A 15,564-nucleotide genomic window follows, 5' to 3' on the forward strand; every position below is an offset into this window, starting at 1 on the left:
CAATTCCAAAATTGATGAACGGATGGAAAACCAGACAAAAACAAAACACGATCGTAACATAAACATTCTTATTAAGAAACGTTTTGGTGGTGCGTTGAGTGACTCCAAAAAACACATTATTAATCTTTTAGATTAATCTTCTTATGTTTTAACATGTTACAATCACTCACTGAAGTTAATTCTAGGGTTAAACTATTAAAAAAGAGAGTAAAGGTAAAAAAAATGGTGAAAACATAATCACGCAGTTTCAAATAGTTTTGTTCACAATAAGTAAAGTAGTGTACAACACTAATCCAATGAACTAATTAAAAGAATTAATTAAGTGAAATCGACCATTTTCTATGTAAACTATTTAAGATATTTCTGTGCGATTAATTGCAATATTAGCAGTATTTTTGTCAAACATTTTATGTTACTCATGTTATTGCTGATCCTTTAACTAAGAGAGTCAAGGACCCACAAGCAATTTAACGTTATTTATTTTTGTTTGTGGCAAAGCTACTAAGGCTACCTGCCGCCGTCCCTATTTTTAAACTTCCAACCAAAGAGAAGACAACCGGTCAATAGCACCCACTGCAGTTCCTTATGCCACTTTTTGACTAACGAATAGTAGATTGGCCGTCAGTTTATGGCACCACACAGCGAGCACGTTTGAAGCCGGGTTTCGGTTCTGCTACCCACAGATTATTAGTGGAGTCAAGCGACCTAAAAATAAGTCCATCCCAGGCCTTAAATTTGGTGCATAAATAGCTTATATTAAAAATTCGATTGAATCCATACTCAAGCCCAAACCGGGCCAGCTCAAACTATTTAAAACATTATTAATCTCTATTGACAGTAGTTTTTCAGCACACACTACGTGTAGATTTTCCGTGTTTCTTTGTGGAAAAAATAATGTAAGTTAATACCTCATATGCACAGTACCAAAAAAAAAGAGTATATTTTTGTAGGAAGTTTTTAATCAGCTTAAATAACAAAATGATAACTATAGTAACTTTGACCTCACTCTTATTTACGAGCTATCACAGGTACAAAAATAGTAAAATACTGGACTTCATTTTTGAAGGACAACACGGAAATTAGAACTAACAAATGTGATTGAAGCAGAAAACTTTAATTAAATCACACTATACAAAGAAAAACATGTATTAACACAGTCGTTATCACTAACAACTACTTCGCTATTATTCTCAACTACCTCTAGATGGCGACACATTACATAAATTGTTCAAAAACAATTGTTGAGCCGATTTTACAATAATTTATGTATGTAATACTCAAACACGCATATTTTGAGAAGATATTTCTACCGCGTAGGATTTTCAACAGAAAAACTTCTGCGAATAGAACGTTAAATGTTTGGCCCGAGCTCTGATTTATAGATATCGTGAATATAGTACTGCTTCAAAACTGAAGATTACGTTATTCTTTACGAATAATATATTGTTGGGAAATGGGCATCAACAAAAATCACGTCAAAATGCTTGTATTGAGTACATTTTTGGTAAAATATAATATAAAGGTTGACTTCCATCTTAAACTGCTTGAACCGTATCTTTTAGCTCAAAATATTGTTATGGATACATAATGAAGATCCTTGACAGTTTGTATTATTCTCACATCTTTACGTTCTGATCTAAGGAGCGATTGTTTCTTATCTACTTTAATCGGAAGCGAGATTTGACCATCATTCTTATAGCGTACTCTCGGCCCCAAAGTGCAACGAGCTGCGAACCACAAATTCTTGAATTCATAATCTGAGCACTCTATCTACTAGGGAACGCTCGGCTCAATACCATGATGACGTTATTATGATTATACTACTTCAATAAAAACTCATTTTAGCGAAATTTAATAATTAGTCTGAGAAACGAAGTAAAGTAGAATTTTCTGTGCTTAGATTATATCTTCTAAGATGAAACTGATTCTCACAACTGATTTTCAAATATTATCTGACAAACGTTATATGTTACTAACAGCTTTCCAGCTGAATAACTTAAGCAAGTAAACTAAAAACATTTGAAGCTATACCTGTTTTGAGATAGAACGCATGTACAGTAGTGTGTTGGGAATCATGGATTGTGGGGAGGAGCAAATATACTCTATTTATATTTTCTTATGTTATTATATTATGAATAATATTATAATTTTCCCCTAAAAAATCGGAGGAGGGGAGGCAACTGCCTCCTGCGAACGTCCATGTTGGAGGTTTATAAAAATACAAAAAGTAAAATTTGTTTGCTAAAATACAAATGAAGAGTAATAATCATTGTAATGGGACCAACAATGCTTACTATCTTCATTGTAGTAGGAATTGTTGGTCCTATTAACTTCATTGTAACAACACTGTTAGTTCAGTTATTTCATTTTTGTGGATAATTATTTTTAGGATACCGGGGTTACGATTAAGTTTATATTTACCTGGAGTTTAAACAAAATTTATTTTTGGTTAGGTGAGTAAAGATTACACATGTGTTTTGTTGTGGAAAATTTTAAATATATTTTCATGTTTTTTCATCTAATTTAGTTATGACATCCACTTTTTTCGAGTCTAAAGACCACCATTTTAGTTTTAAAAATATAATTTGAAGTTTGTTTTTCTCACTTCGAAATTAGAGAGATTATTTTGTCTAATACTTTAAACGTTACTAAACTGTTTGAGAATTACAAAGTTGTTTTTATAAAGCCCTCCATGAAAGACAGTGAACCTGAATAAGTAATTAGCTTTATAATGTAGAAATGTATTTGTTACAAGAACTACAATAAAAACAAATACAAAACAGATATTTGGTGACTTGGAAAACAAAATCCATGTTACTTTTTAGAAAACTGATGATCTCACTTAAAGGTTATAAATTGTTAACACCTTCCAGACAGATGAATTTCATGCATCATACGTTGTAAAGATAGAAACTAGAAAAATGGAGGTTAATAATATTGATTTTCAAAATTGCACAGATCGTGTCGATTATATGCTGCTTTCAAAAGTTGTTTCACAACTGATAAAAGTTCGAAGAAAGTTAACAAAGACCTTTTTTTTTATTAGTTCACTTAATTCCCTTTTTAGAAGTTTTATAGTGATGGTCGACCGTAGATTTCTCTTCAGTTTTTCAACCGTGACCAATTAAATTTAGTACATTGCTACTTTTACACACACAAATATCGGCAATAATATCTGTACATACAGATAAATAACCCTTTCCCCTACTGTGTTGAAAAACGTAATAGTGGTCGAACGAAAACTAACTCGTGACAAAGCAGTCTGTATTGAAACTTTTATTTAACCTTGGACTTGATGGGTTTCTTTTCTTTGACGTCACAGCTGGAGCTTTTCAGGGTCATGGTAGCTTCTCGAACTTCTAACGAGAGCAACGGGGTAACCTCTGGTGGCCCTTGCCAAGCTATCGTCAGTTGAGAAGATGTACATATACGCCTTTCGAGTAAGATTTTATATATAAATATACAGAAACAAACATCTGTCCAATACTCTATGTTGGCATAATTCTTCGAACCTGATAGTAGAAAAAAAATAATAATAGTAGTAACAGAAATGGAATTTTCCTTAATTTCACGAAAAATCTCACCGAATCTTGATTGTAATCGATTCTGAGTTTAAGTAAATTAAAAGCTGCTATTTTTTTATTTAATTTTTTTACGACACGTCTTCAAGGTAACAGAAAGTCACATGTTCGTGTTACTTGGTTACATGAAAAATGGATTCCAATAATCCTTTCAAAACTTGGGTAATTCTCATGTTTTGAAATAAAGAAAGATACATAATACTACTGAGTGAAAGTCATAACTAGGTATATACATATAACTATAAGACTATTAATAACAATTAATTCCATTTAATAAGCATAACTGATACATATCCACTACATTCGCACAAGATAGAAGTGATGGCCTAAAAGAAACAATACAGCAGGTAAAAAAAAAGTTCATAAAACCGAAATCTTACCATACTCCAAGCTTTCCTCAGTGGTTTTCTTCGTTTGACCCAAACATCTCTTGTGAAGCGTAAGTGACGTATAAAAATCCATCATCATCTTTGTTATCCTGATATACCTCAGCCAGTGACATTGACATGCTCGACATACTTTTGTTGTTAACTATAACATAGAAAGCCCGACTTGACTTCAGTTGCATACGACTCCTGAAAATCATCATAAGAGATGCTGAAGTCAAGGACTTTCCGAAATAATCATTTAAATACAGCAAATTAGGTGTATGTGCATTTTTAAAGAAGCTTTGGTGTTGAAACTACATAAATTATCCAATATTATTCAAACAAGTCAGACATAATAGCAAACTTTTGAAGTCATTACCGAACAGTTAGTCTACATTAAAACATAAAATATTCGCTGGACACAAGAACACTTTGTTTGAATAATGATTTTCCTTAAAAGACGTGTATTTTTGACAATAAACAATGATAAATAAATGTACCAGTAAAATACTGAGCTTTATAGAAGAAACCACTTCCCCATTAAGCGTGTCACGATAAAGCATTTATATATTACTTGTTTTAAAGAATGCATATTAAGTGAAAAGCCGATAATCTGAGCAAATGTATAGCTTTAGCTTATGAACACAAGCAAAGAAAACGCGAAAAGAATATACTTTCTCAAAAATACAATAAAATGCTAAATAGCTTACTGCAGAAGATAAAACAAAAACCCCGATGAAACTAGAAACAGTTCCATACAGTCAACATGCTTACTGTGTCATATTCAGAAGTACAATGTTGTGCAAGAATTAGACGTATTTATATCCCTACAAGAAGTCATATAATACAATTTACATATTAAAGAATTCCACGCTGTCTGTTGACAACATTTTTACCAGATCCACCATCCGTATTCCATATTTTAAATTTGATTATCTCAATAGATTCACTTATATTCATATTAATGACATTTTAAGGTTGTGTTAAAATAACAGTTCTTTTCACATTGCATTGTGTATTTAGTTTCATTAATATGTTTTGCTAATGGTGAAATGGTAATATTATTGTTTTTAACATTTCCTTTGTGTTCATTCATTCTGTATTTTAAGTTTCTTCTAGTTTGTCTTGTATAAATTTTTTTACATTCACATGATATTTTATATATACCAAATTTTTCCATTAAATCAATTTTACCTTTAGTTATATTAAGAATTTGGCTAACTTTGTTTATGGATTAATATATCAGAAAAAATATCTATTTTTTACTAAATTACTTCATTATTTGACAAGATAAAGCAGGTATAAATGATAGTACCATAACATCTTTTTTCCTTTTTACTGTAGGTGGTTTTCACTTAATAATGTCATCCTTGTTTTCTTTAGTTTTTTGACAGCTCTGTCAACAATGTCAGAATTAAAACCTCTTTCTACTGCTATGTACTTAATTAATAATAACTCATTATTAATGTCTTCTTGTTTACTACATAATGTCATTATCATATCCACATACGAGAAAAAAACAGTAGTTTTCTGAGATTTAGTGTGACAAGATCTTATGTGTCAGAAAGATTTTTGATAAATAGTAGTTTCCAGTTTATCCTTATTTTTACTCACTGAAACATACGAAAAAGATAAACAGCTATTTGTCTCAACTTTATTTATAAATTTGATAGAATTGTCGATGTTATTAAGGTAATTAGCAAAAACACCTAATTCCTCTTTACCATGCCACCATATCAAAAATGTGTCCTTAACATACCTTAACCAAACTTCAGATTTCTTATCCGCTTTTTCTAACACTTCAGTTTCAAAATAAGTCCCATAATAACGGAGATAAAGGAGAACTCATAGCTAAACCTTCATTCTGTTTATAAACTTTACTGTTAATTTAAAAAAAAAAAAGTTTTCAACATATGCTTCTACCAGATTAATCATATCTGTTATTTCTAAGACCGAATGATTATTTTCTTTAAACTTTTTTTCGAAACTCGCAATGGCTTTATCATAAATACTTTGGTGAACAACATCAAAAGACACCACGATATTTTTCTAATCAAAAGTTATATGCTTAACTCTTTTCACAAGTTCAAACGAATTCTTGACTGTGTATTTATTTTTTATCCTTTAAAAAATGAGAATTTTTTTTCGATATCAATTTTGCTACACCATACGCTGAACGTTTGATATTAGATAATTGTTCCCAATCTTATGAACTTTAGACAAAGTATTTAGTCTAGGTAAAATAAAGTTACTTGGAATTTTTTCAGTTCACGCAGAGTACATCTTACAATAAAAGCGGGAAACTTGAATAAATAAGATACAAAATACAAAAATAAAAGAAGTCCTTGTGAAATTAGCTCGCAATATGAACTCTTTCAAGGCCAGTTTGTCACTCTAAAAGATTAGAAGCTGTGCTGAGAAATTTTCAGTTTGGCTTCAAGGTTAAACTTGCCGCGTGGTAACAGCGTCTGGATTGTAAACCACGAGAGCCGAAGCACACGTGTATGCCCTCAACAAGGAAAGATAGCACGTGACAAAAATACTGACATATGCATTTTTTATTTATTAATAGAAATATCTGATACGTTTGTGGAAATGTTCTTGTGATATTACTTCTAAGTGTATTTCTCTTGGATGCAGAAGGTATTGATGTCTACCCTAGTAACAGTTGTTGTCACCACAAAGTTTTGTTTTTGTTTTCAAGATAATTTTGAGTTTTCAGCTATACACAACGCCAAAATGAATATAGAGAATTACTGTTGAAATGTGTGTGTGTGGGGGGGGATGTTCCTACGTCTCTTCATGTAAACAACATACAATATACAATATACAAAATAAACTTAAAATGCAATATAAAATAAACGGATCATTCGGTGGAAATATGTTTGATATTTCTGATCTTTACAAATCTTCCTTTAAATAATACTAAACACTTAGAAACTTAGTTTTTAACAAAAAGTCTGATTACATATGAATAAGTACACATTTTTCTTCTACTGGCCCACAGGTAGCTCAGCTGTAAGTTTGAAAGCTTATGAGACTAAAAAAACAGGTTTCGATACTTGCGCTTAGCACAGGACAGACAGCCAATCGTGTAGCTTTATATTTAATAATAAGCAAGTAAACCTTCTACTATTTTAGCTGTAATACACTATTAGGTAAGAATATCTGAACGCCATTAATAAATATATGATATGCCATTAACGTAAAATATCTTAGTACATTGGAACCAACAAATTATAATTGTACTTAAATAATTGACAGAAGTACCTTGTTGTGTGCCCGTATATCCGGAAATAAACCAGTTTTAAGTGTAACTGTAACTACTATATTCAATCACGAAGTATTGTTTTGCGGTTAATACACATATAAACTTACGCTACATCTGTAAAAGCCATGGAATTAAAACATTATTTTGCTTCCGACAGCGAAGGTGTATGTACTTTTAGTAGAAAGACAACAACTTTCAATCTATTACATGCTAGTTGCTGAGAGCTAGTAACAACCTCGGAATTTACCCACTGATTGAACTTTGAATCTTTAAACTGTAGTTGTTGACCGCTTTCTTCCATATTTCAGTGAAATAATAACAAAAAACTCGATCACAGTTCAGAAATTGTTTGCAGAATTGGAGTATAAGTTTATACTGAAGTCGTCACCAAGTAGCATTTGATTCTCGTCCGAGTATCTTCAGGACAAGTGATAAAATCGTCCAAGAACGTACGCTCAATTTAAATATTTAAATGTAAATTACAAGTCATCAGTTGATACAAGAAAAGTGCTAGAATATGGGAAGCTTTATGAAGCGATTAAGATTTTTTTGTTTAAAGAGATTCCAACATGTTAATCCTGCATTACGTGTATAAGACTACTTTGTAGAATTGAACAACTCAAATAATCATTAGGTGTATAGGACTGACATGTTATTCCTGTATTACGTGTATAGTACTGCTCTGAAGTTGGGCAACTTGAATAATAATACATCACTGATGTATTAATCCTACATTACGCGCATAGGACTATTATAGTGTTGGGCGACTTTAACAATTATACAACACCAGAGATAATAGGTATCCACGAATATTGTTGTTGTAATGTTATCAGTTTGCACATCGAAATGTACTTTGCACAAATTCCACTTATTAGAAATGAGCTAGTGTATCTGATTGTGTCGTTTCCAATGATTAGAATTAGCAAGTATTATAATTGTTTTTCTTTTTGTTCAAATAAACATCAGTGTGTGTTTGCAGAATCTAAACACACAAATAAAAAGAAAAATGTATTGATGCAACAGCCCATATACAAATTAAACTTGCATTAAAACATTATATTAGTGTTATAAAATGGGACATCTATAGCATAGTAAATGTTAATATTTGCAGAACTATTAAGTTCCTTTGTAAAAAATTGGGCATTTATAGCTTATATAACACTATTGGAATAAAGAACAGGAACATTGTAATCAGCACATTTATATTTTATCTGCGATAACCACAAGGTGCCTCCCACCAGTGGCACAGCGGTATGTCTGCGGACTTACAATGCTAGAAACCGGGTTTCGATACCCGTGGTGGGCAGCGCACAGATAGCCCATTGTGTAGCTTTGTGCATAACGTCAAACAAACAAATAACCACAAGGCAGGGGCCGACAACTATCACGTTACGGGCCATACTAGTGTACTTTTAAACATAGAAGGCAGACAGAGTTCTAAAGCCATTGGCTCTCCTTTTAGCTCTCTATGACCAAAATTGTGTATATATAATATTTAAAAATTTAAAGCCTTATTTTTAATATGACTACAATAAACATTCCCTCCTTGTACCGTTTCTTTTCCAGTATGTTTTATTAGTAAAGATGTTTCAAGTATATTTTCATTAGCACAGTATGTTTTCATTTGTACAGGTGTTTACCAGTATGTTTTCATTAGTACACATGTTTACCACTATGTTTTCTTTCGTACATTGTCAGTCCTACGATCATTTCCTAATGTATTGAAGGTAAATTTTCTTTTAAAGCGATTTCCATATATTTTCATATTATATAACACAGACACCTTAGTTAATCTATATCACAATCAATTTAAGAATGTACTTCACACAATTCTTACCTAAGGATTGTAACAAACTGCGACATGGTCAGTTCCTGTGGTACAAGAAATTTAGTTTTGTCAAGAGCTGGAAGGTTAACTTCTTTACAGAACCTTTCAACAATTACCTAGAAAATAAAACGAAACAATTTCGTGTATCTAACAAGAATTAACCAACTCTTTTTCTTTTAGGATTAATTATGTATTTTCTACATTGGTGAATGAAAATTCCAAATATTTCTCGTGACTTTTCAAAATACATAATGCTCGTCTTATCCGATAAAATGTATAGAAGATAAAATAAAACAGATATAATCAGACAAAATAACAACCAAGCCAAAGTGAAAGAAGTTAGCGATGAAACAGTTTTTAATTAAAGAAACAAAATATAAAGTGGTACCAACTGGTAGTAATAGGGCAATGACCTTTGAAATTTTATATCAGCCCATTTTCTTCTTTTCAGCATACAAAACACACACACACACGTGTTGAAAGTTAACTGAATCCCAGTGAAAAGTCCCATTTTTTTAGCGATATTCTATCCATCTATGAATCTTAAAGTCGAATGAAATCAGACAAATATTTTCATCTCAAGTAACTAAAATAGATCCACTGGATGTCTTGCTTTACCTAACTTGTTGAAGAGAAGCGAACCTGCAGTTCTTGGTGATTATGATATGGTTATTGTTACCAAAAGCAAGCCCACTTGTATTACATTGTAATCTACAGAACTATATTGTGAAGACATTACAGTTCTTGGTGATTATGATATGGTTATTGTTACCAAAAGCAAGCCCACTTGTATTACATTGTAATCTACAGAACTATATTGTGAATACATTACAGTTCTTGGTGATTATAATATGGTTATTGTTACCAAAAAGCAAACCCACATGTATTACATTGTAATCTACAGAACTATATTGTGAAGACATTGCAGTTCTCGGCGATTATGATACTGCTATTGTTACCTTCGTGTGTTACATTACAATCTACAACACGATATGGGTCTCCACCATAATAATTATAGATCTATTTGGAGATCAAGACAGCCGTAACCAAGCATTTGCAGCTGAACAAGTGACAAAATGAGTTCATGCAGAAATTCTACACCCAGAAAATTCGGTTACATAAAACTATTAGATCATATTTCTTACCATCGACCTATAACCGGCCTGATGAAAGCTGATATAACTCGAAACAGCAGTTCTTTCTAGCCACGTGGAATAAGTTTTGTTACCTAATGCAGTCAAATCTTTTATAAACTTTGGATATGTGTAGTTCAACGGGGAAAATTTAGTGTAGTATTAATGATTAATTCCAAACCTTTATCATTTACAACTTTTTCTGTGAATGTCAGTTCAGCATAAAAAATTCTGCCTATGTTGTAAGCGTAATTTTCGCTTACTTATAATTAATTATTGACAAAATCATTAGTGCTCTATGTGAAGCTCCCATGCATAACTATATGGTTCGTCCTTTATGATTGAAGAGGACCATCTTCATCATCATCCAATGATTTTGTGTGTTCGGAGTTAACTGATTAGCCTGATCCTGGCTAGAAAATGTCTGGCACAATGAGGGCAAGACAGCAAGGGGACTGGTGGGTTCTGGTGGTTGCTTCTTATTGCTTTACGTGCTACACGATTGTTCTGGGCTGTCAGGATCAGCTATTGTCCATATGTAGCTGCTCCCTTTGTGACAGCACTCTTCCAGGCTGGGTGGTTTTGGGCAAGAGTTTTCCAGGTATTAGGATCGATCTTAAAAACTCACAATTTTTAAAAACAACGATCATTTTATACACAATTCTATAAAAATGTGATTGTTTCCAGTCTCCATATTACTAAAATACAATAACTTGCTGTACATGTACGTTAACACGTACGTAAATTAAATTTTGGTGGCTCCAAGTACAACTGTACGATAGAAAAGTCCCTAGGTTTAGTCAATGCTAATTTTACGGATTTACAACACTAAAGTCCAGGGTTTGTTTCCCCCCGGCATACAGAGCACAGATAACTCTTTGTGGACCTTTACGATACTACAAAACAAACAAACGAAAGAAAAAAGACCTGGAAATATTATCTCGTCTTCACAAACATTTATGCATATTTCTTTACCTGGTAACTTTATTAAATATAAAACATGTAATTTAATTTTTACACTTACCGGTATTTTGTTAGGAAATTTTTCTTTTATATCTGCCACCTCCTGTTTCCTAACAGCTACAAGATAAATTCAAATCAACTATAAAGTCTGTTTATATTATAATCTATAAATTTATATCTTAACAACGGGTGAAAATGCTGCATTCACAAAGCAAACCCCTCACATAATTAAAGTTTTGATTCTGACTTATGAACATTCCTTGATCACATTTTCTTGTTTACTTGATCACATAAAACTTGTGTTCAACAAGATCCTTGAAATTTCCATCACATCTGAGGCCAAAGTTGAATTTCAGACAAAGGTATTAAATGCCGATTCTTTTTCGTTCTCATTTCCCTATATTTCCCTGTCCAGGGGAAAATGTTTTAGTATCAACCAATAGGAGTATATAATATTAAATAACATTAAAATAAAAATTATAGCTTCCTTTTATGTTCATTTAGCATACCCTTAAACATTATCTTTCAGACATTAATGTTGTGAGTGGCTGTAATTTTCTTTTAATCAATTTCACATTCTTGAAAATAAAAGTATTTTCCTAGACAACAAAGTAAAGTTTGTGCATTCATTTGGTTGGAAATTACTAATGCCTTTCAAAATCTTCTAAAATGTTAAGATGATTTTGTATTGAAAATACTTAAAACAATAAAAGCTGGTGTCAAAATAGCTCACAGTTTTAATTTTTAATTCTTAAAGTCAAGAAAATATTATCATTCAAAATGACTTGTAACAATGTTAATTAGGATTTTAGGATATCTGTGTTACCATAATATGCAATTCAATTGGATTAATAAATTAAAATTGATATTTTAACTTACACCATCAAAACAATAATAAAGATATAAATATATTTGTTCACAACAATCTTTAATTGTTTCGTTTCCCTTATGCACTCACAGTTTTTGTTGTTGTTTATGATACAGGAAAGCAACCATACACTGATTATTTCGCTCCCTAGTGTGTTAAGCATTAACTACATCCAACAGAAAATGTAAATTATTTTTTCATCTCATAGTACACATTTCAACATTCAAATAAAAATTTCTGAATGCCGGCTACAAAGACATAGAAAGCCCATATGCCGAAAGCACAAAATTCATTTAAAATATTAAAAATCATAAAATCGTTAAAAATAATAAAAGTAGTCCCAAAATTTTAGTTTGATATAATATTTTTAAAGGGAAAGAACGAACCCAAAAGAAGTTTAAATCAAATCATACAATTTGCATCAAGCATTAGAACTAAAAGTAATTTTGCTTCAGAAAAGGTTCACCCTCTTCAAAACTGCTAAGCATTAAAGATGATCTTGACAAGTCCGAGTTGTTCGAACCAGCTAGGCGACAGGGATTAGTCTGACCGAACCTAAATCGAAATTAACATGTTCACACTCGTATCTAGTTTGATTTTCATGTTTTATAAACGTGTTTGGATCTAAAACGATTTTCTAATGCTCATATTTGCTACACAGATTTCTCTTTTCCTTGCACACGGATCGGACCTAAAAAATTCGGATATAAATATTCTTGCTGGAACTCGTCTCCTGCTCGAATTACGACTGTTCGTATTGTTATCGCATTTCTTTGTCACATCTAGTTCTTTCTAAGTTATATACTGTTAAAATTAAGCTTTATTATGATTCTGTTATAATTGATCAGATATTCGTTTTTAAATTCCTAGACTTTTATAAGCTTTAGCAAAGTTTATTGTCTCTGAACCACTGGTTAAGCTGTGTTTAAACGCCATCTTTGCACATTCAAACACTATAAATTCATATGTTGAATAATTGCTAATTATAATGTTATGTATTAAAATTGATAAAATGCTAAACTTAATTAGCTTACATGACTTATTTATATGCTACCTATACAAAGAATATTACAGTTTTTTGTTAATTGAAGAATAATCTCAAATTATCTTTTACACTTCACAAATAGCTTCGTGAAAGAAAAAAAAAATCACCGAAATTGTTTGTTATCTATGTAGTATTTTAGAACAATTGGTAACGTGGCATACCGTCAAAATAAATTACCTACATTACTTATGGCTCCAGCTAAAAGTGGCATATGTTCCGAGACAAGTTATTGTTCGATTTTTGGAACACTTTACGAGGCTCTGCCCAATTGGTTATACATAGTTTGATTGATACTCGCTGGAGTATGTCGATAGAAGGTGGCAGGTCATATAGCTATACTGATCAAGACACACGGTAGAAGGTGGCAGGTCATATAGCTATACTGATCAAGACACACGGTAGAAGGTGGCAGGTCATATAGCTATACTGATCAAGACACTCGGTAGAAGGTGGCAGGTCATATAGCTATACTGATCAAGACACACGGTAGAAGGTGGCAGGTCATATAGCTATACTGATCAAGACACACGGTAGAAGGTGGCAGGTCATATAGCTATATTGATCAAGACACACGGTAGAAGGTGGCAGGTCATATAGCTATACTGATCAAGACACTCGGTAGAAGGTGGCAGTTCATATAGCTATACTGATCAAGACACTCGGTAGAAGGTGGCAGGTCATATAGCTATACTGATCAAGACACACGGTAGAAGGTGGCAGGTCATATAGCTATACTGATCAAGACACACGGTAGAAGGTGGCAGGTCATATAGCTATACTAATCAAGACACTCGGTAGAAGGTGGCAGGTCATATAGCTATACTGATCAAGACACACGGTACTGTGTCTTGCGGCCAAAAAACAAACCTCAGGACACATTGTGTGTTATTAACAGGGGGTGATAGTTTAGCGATTTTCCATCTTCTGTATCACATATTTTCAGAGAGTGTGCTCTATTGGACTCTTAATTCACATACCGAATTTCAAGGCAATCCATTAAGAAACATCTGAGATATAACATTTCCAATTTTGATTGAGTTTCTTCCTATTTTTTTCTTCGCACCAAATGTACGGAAACTTTATTTGATAAAAAACAGATTTACATTTTATAGATTTTTTTTCGAATTTAGTACACTGATAGATCTTTACAACCTACAATTGGGAGTCTTATTTGGTGTAAGTATAAAACCATATGTACAAAGTTATTCAACAAAAACCGCTCAGATTAGTGAAACGTTTTTGAGCTATCGGTCTAACATTTTTACTACAGCTTCATCTATGAGAGAATGTGGACCGTTTTTAGTTTCTTGTCATTCGGATTAAAGATGGCTCTTCGAGAAGCAAAACTTCAAGGTGGAAGGAATAAGTATTGGTTAGGCCAAGCAAACAAGATTAGCAGTTTCTAGCTCATGTTTTCAAAAGAATCATACGAGTGGACTATTATCATTGATTATTCATTGCCAAATTTTCAGCACAAATTTACAAAACTTTATGAAATTATCCTAACTAAAAAGCATTTAGCGTCATGTGATATTAGGTCAAACAATTAGCATAAATAATAATGCTTGATACGGTTGCACCGATTGCGTGGGGCGGGGGGGGGGGTGATGACAAGAAACTGTTAATCTACATTGCATGGCGTTAGTATAAAGGAAGCTATTAACACTGTTTTAGAGAGGAAAACTATCACCATATATATATTAAACAATTTGTTTGGTTCTGTAAAGTAAAGGTCTGTTCCTAATAATAATTTGGTTGCGATCCTAAAGCTAATGTTGGTTACTATCGAATGTAATTTTCTTACTTGCTGTGGTTTGTTCTTGTGTATTGACAAAACGTCATGATACCTAGTTTTACAGCAAATATTCATTCACTAGGTAGCTAGGCTGCGTATTTTGTTTTACACACCATCATGCTCCAAGTTGAACAAAAACGCGGCCTGACTAATAAATGAATGAATATTTGCTGTAAAATTCTTATGAATGTTATAAGTGTAGCTACCAGTTTAGCCACCAATTTTGATTTCATTCCTTTAACGTTCAATCCTTTTTGGCCGCATCTTTTTTCACATCTAAGGTGTTTTTGACTAGATATTTTATAACTGGACAAATGAATGAAAAACAATAAAATAAAAATAGATTAAATTGTTTAATCAAAACGCGGATTCAGTCTTTACCAAATATTACCACACTTTTTTATTTTTTAAAGATCATGAACTAGAACTTATACGATTATTTGTTAGATCAATTTATTATTACTTAAAATAGATTTACTCGTTGACTTTATCATAAGTTTAAAAACAGTAACTGAGCAAGTCTTACCGAAACACTTTCGCTGTTTGAATGAGAGACACTTGTCACTATGCCTGACTGTTGTCATATTACCACTACTAGAATTGCTCGGCTTAGGAACCATATGATAGGATAGATGTACGTTTAAAACAGTTTAACCCTTCTACTCGACAACTATGTCTGTGGTAATCAGGCAATGCCGCTGACCCTAGACAT

At 32.3% G+C, this 15,564-nt stretch overlaps 1 protein-coding gene across 3 annotated transcripts; it reads right to left on the reverse strand.

Annotated features, from left to right (window-relative positions):
- Positions 1-3,261: 3,261 nt before the first annotated feature.
- LOC106478347 (microtubule-associated proteins 1A/1B light chain 3C-like) lies at positions 3,262-15,564 on the reverse strand. 3 transcript variants are annotated; one of them, XM_022381945.1, is made up of 6 exons: positions 15,379-15,564; positions 11,206-11,261; positions 9,058-9,164; positions 3,962-4,156; positions 3,404-3,433; positions 3,262-3,349 (listed from the first exon to the last, which is right to left on the reverse strand). In XM_022381945.1, exons 1-4 carry the CDS (start codon positions 15,470-15,472, stop codon positions 3,979-3,981), a joined length of 435 nt encoding a protein of 144 aa, XP_022237653.1. In that variant the 5' UTR covers positions 15,473-15,564; the 3' UTR covers positions 3,262-3,349; positions 3,404-3,433; positions 3,962-3,978. The 3 variants fall into 3 exon arrangements, with proteins under 3 accessions (XP_022237653.1, XP_022237652.1, XP_013794340.2); XM_022381944.1 differs by having other exon boundaries at positions 3,262-3,433; XM_013938886.2 differs by having other exon boundaries at positions 3,262-3,512; positions 15,379-15,562.

This window comes from Limulus polyphemus, unplaced genomic scaffold, assembly GCF_000517525.1.
Source record: "Limulus polyphemus unplaced genomic scaffold, Limulus_polyphemus-2.1.2 Scaffold202, whole genome shotgun sequence".
Taxonomy (NCBI): domain Eukaryota; kingdom Metazoa; phylum Arthropoda; class Merostomata; order Xiphosura; family Limulidae; genus Limulus; species Limulus polyphemus.